The 10306-nt window shown below is 43.2% G+C and overlaps 1 protein-coding gene across 2 annotated transcripts in view; it reads right to left on the reverse strand.

Annotated features, from left to right (window-relative positions):
• COL24A1 (collagen type XXIV alpha 1 chain) overlaps positions 1 to 10105 on the reverse strand; it is a 301453-nt gene extending 291348 nt beyond the window's left edge. For both annotated transcript variants that reach the window (XM_019501556.1, XM_019501555.1), the window contains exon 1: positions 10011 to 10105. In XM_019501556.1, coding sequence (XP_019357101.1) covers positions 10011 to 10044 — 34 coding nt within the window. In that variant the 5' untranslated portion in view covers positions 10045 to 10105. The remainder of the gene's footprint in view (positions 1 to 10010) is intronic.
• Positions 10106 to 10306: the final 201 nt, after the last annotated feature.

Below are 10306 nucleotides of genomic sequence, written 5' to 3' on the forward strand. Positions count from 1 at the left end.
AAAAAAAAAAAAAAAAAAAAAAAGGGTTATTAGCTATGCCATCCAGGTTAGAGAGACATTTCTTTCAACTGGAAATGTATGATCTACACATATAGTATATGCCAGAAAACATCTACTTATGGCAGATACTTTGTCCAGAGCATATGACACAAAGGAAAAAGACAGAATTCCAGATTCAGTCATTGCGCATGTTAGTCTTATTAAAAGACCTGCCACAGATAAAATGTGGGCACTAATTGCAGAAGCTACTGTTCAGGACACCATATTGCAAAAAGTGATAACAGCTATTTGTGCTGGTTGGCCTGAAAAACATACCTAGCCTCTACTCTCAGTTCAAGGAAGAACTATCAGTACTGGATGGCATTTTGTTCAAAGGCTCACAACTTGTTGTTCCAGCAATGCTAAAGAAATATACGTTAAACAGAATACATGAGGAGTATTAAAAAAATTCAAAAGGAGAACAAGGGTTGCGCTATATTGGCCCAGCATAAATAATGACATATAACATACTGTAAAGGCTTGTACAACATGCCTGAAGTACAGATCAGCACAAAGAAGAGAGCCTACGATGGTCATGGAGGAGCTCATAGCTCTGTGGTATCAAGCAGGCATTGACTTATTCATGCGTGCAAGAAAAAAAAAAAATGTATCGGTGCTGGATTATTATTCCCACTATCCTGAAATTGCATTGCTCGAAAGCACGGTAGCAAATCATGTCATAACTCATATGAAATCCATTTTTGCTAGACATGAGATTCCACAAATTGTGAGAATAGACAATGGACCTCAATTCAACTGTCTTGAGTTTAAAGAGTTTGTAAAAAAAATAGAGATTCCGTCACAACACTTCAAGTCTTAAATACCCACAATCCCAGGGTTTTGTGGAAAATGGAATACCAATAGTGAAGAAATTGTTGAAAAAAAAAGCTATAGATTCACATACCGATGTTTACCTGTCACTCTTAAATTACAGGGAAACACCTATTGTTCCCAGCAGAAATGCTGTTTAAAAGGAAACTCAAAACCAGGCTGGCCAAATCTGGATGATGCTCATCAGAATAAAAGGCAATATGTGAAAATATTTTTAAAAAATCAACAAACAAATAAAAATGGTACTAGGACAGGTGTTCCAGGGAGTTACCTCAACTTCACAGCAAAGATATGGTGCTTATTTCAGACAGATGATTGTGGAAACAAAAAACACTAGTTTCCCATCAAGTATTTCCCAGATCCTATCAAGTAGTCACACTGGAAAGACAAGTATTAAGAATAAGCAGATGACACTTGCAGCTCGTAAAGGGGAGAAAAGAAGCAGCATCATGAGATTCACCAAAGGAAACAGACTAACCACACATTCACATGCATCAGTGTCCTCATGCTGGAGTATGGTGGCAGGGTGCTTTAAACTAAAGCTTGTTTGATGAGCTTTATATCAAAGCACCCTGCTGCCATTTTTCAGTGCAGGGATGCTGATACATGTGACGTTCGGGTGGTTTTATTAGCATGACTGGCTAATTAAAGCATTTCCCCACCTATCCCTGCACCCTCTTGGAGAATGTCTATAAATGCCCAAACTAATAGAGACCTGTTAAAATGTGCTTTAACAACGGGTTGAATAAGACTTCCAATGTTAGTACTACATGGGGATATGTTACATGTAAAAGGGGAAGGTGTATGGATATGTGACAGGAGTATCTCCGCTGGAGCCTTTCTGTTGGTGGCTCCGCCCTCCTGTCCTGGGCTAACCGCCTGCTTACTCGCCTGCTATGCCTTGATCTTAATTGATTGAGTGATGTAATTAGCGGGAGGCTGCCCACTTTACGCACCCAGTGCCAGGGGGCGTTATCCGCAGTTCCTTTTCCTCCCCTACACCGCAGCCAAAGCCTCGCAGATGGTACTTGACATGGTTTGCCCTATGCCTTGGCCCTCTCCTTTACTTCCAGGGCTCCTCACTTCCCCCTCTCGCTCTGAGACTGGGGTCAATGCACCCGCAAAATGCTGCGCCCTCTATGGTGCCAGGGTCCCCACGCTACCATGGAGCTCCTATGAGGCCTCCTCCACCCCTAAGAGCCTCACGCAGTCCTCTGGTTAAAATAGTAAACACAAAAACATAAAGCCCCTAGGCTATAACATAAAACTAAACCATCCAGTCAAAACAATGTTCTACCCCTACCGGGAAAATACTCCAACTCATAGCTGCAACCAGGGGATGCTCATGCAGTCTACCTTCTCCTTTCTCTCTGCACTGGCTGAACTCCCCCCTCCTTGGCCACCAGAGGGGAACTGCTCTCCTGGCCTTATGCCCGGGCTTAAGAAGGGCCAAGCCCTGCCCCTTCCTGTCATCTGATTCCCTTGGTTTCCCTAGCAACCAGCACCTGTGCTCCCTGGTGACTGGCAGTTGAGCCTCTCCCTTCTCACCACTAGGGGTCTCTCCCGAGCCATTTCTGCTTTCAGGCACAGGGCACCCAAGTGCTCTGCGATAGGATACCTTTAAGAATGTTATGTACAAGTTGTTGCATTGGCCCAGGAATTGCAGGGAGGGACAGCAGATCAGTAGGCTAAGAAGGCACTTTGAATAAACAAGCTTTATCATTTTTTTAAATTTAACTCTTTGGTCTTTTGAGAATAACACAACAGCCATGAGAATTTTTTCCTCTCAAGCAAGTCTAGTCAGTTAGTAAGAGCAGTGCCTGAACTTCGTAGTCTTCTTACTCATAGGATCAGAACACAACAAGCTTTGTCATATTATAAACATTTCTCAAGTTTGAGACAACATGGAAAGAGAGGCCTCTTTTCGCCCTACAAAAAGACCAGTTTCACTGAATGCGAGAGGTAACTTAGTCCAGTGGGTGGGGAACTGCTAGACCCAGTCAGGAAGTGATTGTTGCTCACCCAAAACAAAGCTGACAAAAAAAGAGAGTTTTCATTTTTGTTTAAACTCTTAAAAATGTGAGAGCTTTCAGTGAAAACATATAAACTCTTTTCTTCTGTGCACCACACTGCAATACAATATCAACCAACAACTGCAACAGGTGTTTTTGGTTTTTCTTTGGAATGGGGGAAATCAACAAAACCTCACAAAATTTGTCAAAACAGAGATTTCTGCAGATTGTCTATTTTGACCCAGAAGAAGCCATTTTCCACTGGCAAACTTTGATAAATGTGACAACTAGCTATAGGCACAATTCTGACAGTAAGATGATCTGGATATGCTACTCTGCAACTAACTTGTGGGTGATTTGGGGCAAGTCACATAGGCTCACTTTCTCTGTTTACTTTTTTATTCCCATAAAATGAGACTTCCTGTTTTGAGTTCTGTAGAGAAAAAGTGTCACGGGCAATTACTACCGTTGTTAGCTTAAATACCATATTTATTCAAATAGAAGACAGCACCCAATAATTAGATTCTATATATGGAAAATTTATAAATTTAGAATCTAATTATTGGAGGTCTGCCTTGAATTTGCTCCCCTCCTACTGCTAGAAATCTGGGGTGTCAGGTATCCCCTTTGCTCTCTACTTCCCCCCAACTTTTTCCCCTGGCAACCTCTTCCCCCACTCCTTACTGTTTGACCCTGCTCTCCCTGAGGATGTGGAAGTAAGGAGCAAATTTGAAAACAACAACCTTGAAACTAAACATGGCTATAGCACTTTGCATATCGTATCCATGCAGTTAGTTTATCCAGAATTGATGCATTTATCTTTTTTTTTTTAAATGGCTGCAGGCTTTAGCACAGGTACGCAATAAACCCATTTTTGAGCAGCACTTTGGTACCTACTTATATATAGGACAAACTATGTACTATATTAGTCAAAAACCAAAGGCTCATGATATACCACATCACTCATTGGGCTGGGACCCACCAGAATCAACAGCATTTCACGCCATAGCGATCCCAAAGCTCAGCAGTGCTTACTATGTGTGTGTGTGTGCGCTCCAGATACGCCCCCACAAATGATATGTATGGTAATTAGCCCCCACTTATGTCTGGGTGCTCTTGTCATGAATCCTGGGATGCTCCAAAAATGTATATGCAAATGAGGTACAGGCCAACCTAGTCCTGCTTCACCTCAAGGAGGACAGGGCTACGCTAATCATATGCACCAGGCTGAGAGACAGAGTGCCAGAGGGATTCTGGGTGACCTGTATGCAATATTGTGGCTCATCATGACTTGCAAAAGAGTAAGTGGTAAGGGAGATTGTGCTTAATGGGCACTACCATCTGTTTTATTCAGATGGGCTGCACTAGCTTATTCTTGTGGTAGGTTCTATCAGCATATCAAAAACAGCAACTTTGGTGCCAAGAACAGGGTGTCAGGGATGGCTCTGGCCCTCCCAGTGCCAGCCTGATATTGTAGTACCTCCAGGCCCAGTGCCAGTTCCCTGTAGAAGGAACACCCACCCATTTTTTAAAGGCCACCAAAAAACCCCCAAAACCTAAAGGTTCTCATCAGCATCTTGGCCTTTTGGCTAAGATCAAGCATTTTTGGCAACAAGGGAAGAATGTCAAAATTGTCCCTCCTGGTGTCGGCACCAATTCCTTGTGGATGCTACTCCTGCCTGGGTTTTTTTGTTTGTTTGTTTTTTAAGAGGAGGGGAAAAAAAGGGCTCCCATCAGCATGTTTGCCCAATGTGGCCCATGTGTATTACAGTCATGTTCAGCATTGGCTGATTTTAATCAACTTCACAGTTGGTTTCCATTGCTGAGCATATGCTGCTTTTGGCAGCAATTTAATCATAAACAATGTATTTAGTGATATTTTGTTGTATGTGATTGTAAGGGGCTTTTTCCCCATGCCAATGGGGGGAGGAGAGGAGGGGAACTCACCTTGCATTCAAGTAAACACAGTAGCTGGAGAATGAAGAGTCATTGCTCCAGGGAACGAAATCTCAAAGAGCCCCAAAACAATAACAGCACAATAGCATGAAACTGCAGGGGGTTTGCACTTCTCATAGGAAGTGCAGCTTCTTCACAGGATGAAGTAGCACTACCACGTTGCTGCCAATGTACCAAAGCAATATCACTTTGCAGCAATATCAGGACATTGGGCCAATTATTCTATAGCTCTGCATCTTCATCTTGCCATGGCTTCTCTGGTCAATGCCTCAGTTGAGCAATTCAGCACCAGCATGCAGTCCATTTGGTAAGCACTCCCCAGAATGCAATAGGCTCCAGTTAGTGTGAGGCACACTCCTGACTGGTCCTCAACTTTGTTTGACACTAGGCCAGGTAAGCAGAGCTGTGGATATTTCATGTTCTGCAGACTGACTTGGGACTTGATTCCTAAAGGTTGAGTACTAAGGACTCAAGACATTATTCTTGCAAATTACATAATGTTTGACAGAATAACTGCCAGTTTAACCTCTCTGTTCAAATTCCTGATTGAATGGGGAGCCAAGATATTTGTAATAAAGAAATTGGTGCCAAGTTGCTCTTAATGGGTAGTGTCTGGTTCCTGAGCAAATTCAATAAGAAATTTTGTTAACAAATTAGTACGCTTGGATTTCTTATTAGGCTTATGGATAGGCTGTTTGAACAGTCTTGACCCTTTCAGTGCTTCTTATTTTGACTGACTTTTGATTCTGAGTAAACTATTTCATACACAATGTGGTTTTTGTCTAATCATTATGAAACCAGCGTTACTTTTAAGCTAAGAAAGGTTTTGGCTGAAATACAACAGACACATGAATCTCACTATGCCTTGAAAATTTTTCATATATAAAATAATCCACTCACATTTTAAATGTTCTAAAGCAGCTTAGTTGACAATTCATTATTTTATATGTTAAACTACATTTTAAAGTCGTGCTTAAACCAAGGAAAGAATGTGCTTTAGAGTTAATGATTAGGTTATAAACTCATGAATAGGACAGCAATCTTCCTCATGTAGAAGAACAATAAATGATGTGGTCTTTTTACTCCAGATCTGAAAGTTTAAATCTTTTTCTGCAGACTCCTATATATTTGATGGGAGAAATTATAACTTTTATTTTCTTTAATATGATTGTAAGTGTTCTTTTCTCTTTGGCATGTATGCTTATAACTCCAGTTAATTTTGATGGAAATTATGCATGTACCTTGAGAAGTACACACACACACACACACACACACACACACACACACACACACACACTTACTTTGAAGCTTCATGTGCTTATGCAGCTGTGAAATACATGGGAAATTTCCTCCCTGATGCACCTGAAATAGTTTCACTGTTCTGCTCGCTGCCTGGAGTTTTAAGAATGGGACAGTAAACTACTTGATCTCAAATACTCTACCACTGCCACATATTTATTTTATTTACATAAACTTCTGTGAACAGATATCTGTCATCATCTCTGACAAACATTTTAGAAGAACACCATATAAGGAAACAAACTGCAGGAAACTTCATTATAAGCAGCAATAATTAAAGCAAAGGAAAAGTGTGGAAGAAAATCATGCCCACCTTAATCTATTGCTTCCCAAGAAAATCTCCCTCCTCATATCTCTTTAGGGAGATAAACTTTTCATGGTTCCCTGATCTGAATTTAGATCAAGTGGGAAGTAAGTTCCAAAGCTAAAAATCACTCATATATGAGAATGATGAGGGTTGCAAAAGTAGAAAGACAGAATGCCCTTCTAACAGCTCCCTCCCTTATGCTTGTGATAGGGTGGCAGGAGTGGGGCAGAACGCCCTGCTCACCCCCTTCCTCTTACCACTAGGTGGGCGAAAAGCCTCAACAACACCAAGGCAATTTGGGACAATGCTGAGGGCAGCGTGTCAAGCAGTTCAGTCCCAGTGCAGCAACCCAGAAGTTCCCACCAGGAAACACAGAACACAGACAAGTGAGGTCCTGGCTGAGACTGCCCCTGCCAGAATGCCAAGAAGATGGGATTCCTGACAACAATTCACAGCATGTGCTTCCCATTTCAACAGGGGACAACTGCTGCAGCTGGAAGACTTTGCCCCACTCTGATTGGCTGGGTGAGCCCCAGAGCAGCTCAAAAGGGACACTGGAAGCAGTGATGGGGGAGATCGGATGCCAGAGGAGCATGCCTGAGGAGGGCAAGAGGCAGCTGAATTGCCCAAATTTTCAAATCCTAGTTGCTCATGGACTACAGGAGACACCAGGTAATAAATACAGGAGGTACTGCTAAGGAGCTCTGCTGTGGAGACTTAACAGTGGGAGCTAGGATTGACAGAATATGTATGCAGAGGCCTATGGTGGGGGCGTAGGGATAGAGAAGCCCCCAATCCTGACCCCAATAAGGGAGCTTTCTGTGCAGCAAGTCAGGACAACATAAGTAACTGAGCGTCATCCCAATTGGTTGAGTAATGACTTCCCCCAAGGCAAAATTATACCTCTTTAGCTCTACAATCAAGTCATGGCGGGCAACTGCCCAGGAGGTGAAATATATTGCTCACCAGCAAGGGCAGTAAAGGGAGGCTCAGAGTAGGTCTCAAGGGTTGTCCCTGTGACTGACGGAAGGACAACCTAGTTGTGGCACCGTGGCAGAGAAGCATTCCATGAAGTAAGTAGGCCCAAGGCCAGTTAGGATTTTGTGGTCAAAAACTCTTCATGGAAACCCATGGGCTGTAGAGTGCAGATGGCAAAGCTTGGGTATATGTTAAGACACTGGCTCAGTCAGAAGCATGCACTACACTGCACTGCCTTCAGTTTCTACATGGATTTAAGACCTAGCACCCAAGGTTAAAATGTTTAAAAATTGTCATGGGAACTAGCTTCATCCTTAATTGTGGAGAAACTATCATGTAATCACCTACCCTGGAAATCTTCAAGAGGAGACTGGACGGTCACCTTGCTGGGGTCACCTGACCCCAGTTGTCTTTCCTGCCTCGTGCAGGGGGGTGGGACCTGATGATCTTGTGAGGTCCCTTCCAGCCCCTTACAATCTATGGATCTATGAATCATCATACCATAATGTCAAACTCATTTTGATGGCATCTTGTACTCTCTTACATCTCTTAGCTATTTCTGTTTCATAGTAAAAAGGATGTTTAAGTCCACCAACCTTCCCTTCCTGTTCTTGGGATGGCCCCTAATATGGAGGACCACTGGAGCCATCTACGTAGATGCATGGCTCCTCACTCAACCAGCCAGCCCTAACATTTTTTTTCCCTCTCTGCTTCTGATCTTGGCTCAGCTGCAAGTGGCTCTGGACAGTTCCCAGCATCCTACTAGCATACTTTCCCCATCCCTCACATTACGATACAGAAATAAAGGGACAGTTTGCCAAAGGAGGATAAAGAGAGTTGGGAAGTAATAAACATGCAACAGAGGGAAAATATGAATAAGAGCAGGAAAGGAAAAGAAGAAAAATACTCAGGACAAAGCAAATAACCCACAAGATGAGCAACAGAGACAACATAAATGTATTAGTAACTGGTGAGTAATGGCACAAGTAACCAGCTGCTAATCCATCTTAACAATATGATCAGAACTTGATCCTCTCTTAAAAGTTGATTACAGCTCTTTCATTTTGTTTACGTTTTTGTGATCTGCCAGCTTACCAGTTAAGAATGAACATTTGTGGGACAAGGGATGTCATTTCTTGCCTCACCTAAATGGTGAAGGCATGTGACAGGCATCCATGCTGCCCCTGCTTTGGCAGCTGAAAATCGTCATCCTAACATATTTACCTCTCTCAGTTTGGGGTGTTAATATTCCTTAGTTGTCTCTAACATAACAAATATCAGTGCCGTGGCAGCAGTGAGACAGAAACAAAGCACATCCTAAGTTCCTAACCAGTATCTGCATTTGAATATAGTTATACAGGCAACCCCTGCTTAATGCAGTTTCACTTAGCGCGGTTTCGTTATAGCGTTAATTTAAAATACCTACCTGTTTCACTTAGCATTGAGTGTGTTTCGTTATAGTACTCAGTGCAGGCAGAAGGCATGGGGAGAACCAGTGGTGACGGCGTCAGCATCAAGGGAAGTGGTGAATAGCAGCTGGCAGGAGCCCAGTTAGGGGTGGCAGGAACCTGGGGTCCACTCTGGCACATGGTGCTGGAGCACGCTGGGAGGAGCAGTAGCAGTGAGAAGGAATGGGGGCGGAGGGCTGGGCAGTGTGAGCTTGGAGCCCAGGCCGGCAGGGCCCTGGGCGAGGTGGCAGGACTGCAGGGTCTGCTCCGGCGCATGGTGCTGGAGCAGCTAGCAGGTGGGGAGGAGCAGCGGCAGCAGTGACAAGGGCCAGGAGGGTGGCAGGAGCATGGGGCTGGGCCACTGCAAGCCAAGACCACAGGGCTTCCCCACCCCCTGCAGCTATCTGTACCGGGTGCCCTGGAAGGAGTTCCGGCTGAAAAAAGTGGGGCATGGGCAGGTGGGCAGCCCCACTGCTTACTCTGGACCAGAGCCCTGCTGCCTTTTCACCATAAATCCCTGGGCAGGCAGGTCCCCCAGGGCCAGCAGGAGTGCAGGATTCAGGGCGGGGCTGCAGAAGAATGGGATCTGGGCTGACAGATGGTGCAAAACCTTTATTTACATTAAATCCAATGGGGAAAATGGGTTTTGCTTAACGCGCTTTCACTTAGCGCTCAGTTTTTCCAGAACCAATTAAGAGCGCTAGGCGGGGGTTGCCTGTATGCTAATAAATAAATTTCACTGTTTGCCTTAATAATGCCAATTTAGACTAAGCACTTATTATATGCACTGGTTTGCTTGCAAAATAATGAGAAGTGCAAAGGTAACTCAGCCATAGTTTGCCACCCCCAAAACCACCCACTTACAGTGAAGACACAATCAAAGCCTTTTCAGTGTACAAGACTTCTCTTTTATGAAGAGTTTGCTTAAATATGTAAGCAATTTCATGGACAGAAAATCTGAGTAATTTTCAAAAGGTCATCTTTTCCAAACTGGTTACTTTAAATTTTATACTTCCATTGTACTCTATCTGGCATTTGAATTAGTCACTTTTGAAAAGCTGAACTTAAGGTTATTACTACCAAAAGCCATTTACTATTTTCTTCTAATGTAATCAATCTGTTATCAGAAAATCATCTCACCTTGTTCTGGTATCTGTGCAGCACCCAGAGCCATGCATATTGCAAGTATGAGAAGGAAGAGTTTCCTAAAGGAAAAAAAAACAAAATGTGTTAAAAAAAAAATGTAAGTGATCAACAATTTAAACCCCCGCTGAGACTCAGAATGCCCTATTCAAAGACCAGTAAAGTAATGGAAAACTGCCTATTGACTTCAATGAACTTTGGGTCTGAGTAAGGGTGCCTTCAAATTGTAGAGTTTTTCACCAAAGCTTTGGGATGTCTTTACGTATGGATCAAGGGCAATAAGTTCCCTAAAA

Source organism: Gavialis gangeticus, unplaced genomic scaffold (genome assembly GCF_001723915.1).
Source record: "Gavialis gangeticus isolate Ggan-Ray unplaced genomic scaffold, GavGan_comp1, whole genome shotgun sequence".
Classification (NCBI taxonomy): Eukaryota; Metazoa; Chordata; order Crocodylia; family Gavialidae; genus Gavialis; species Gavialis gangeticus.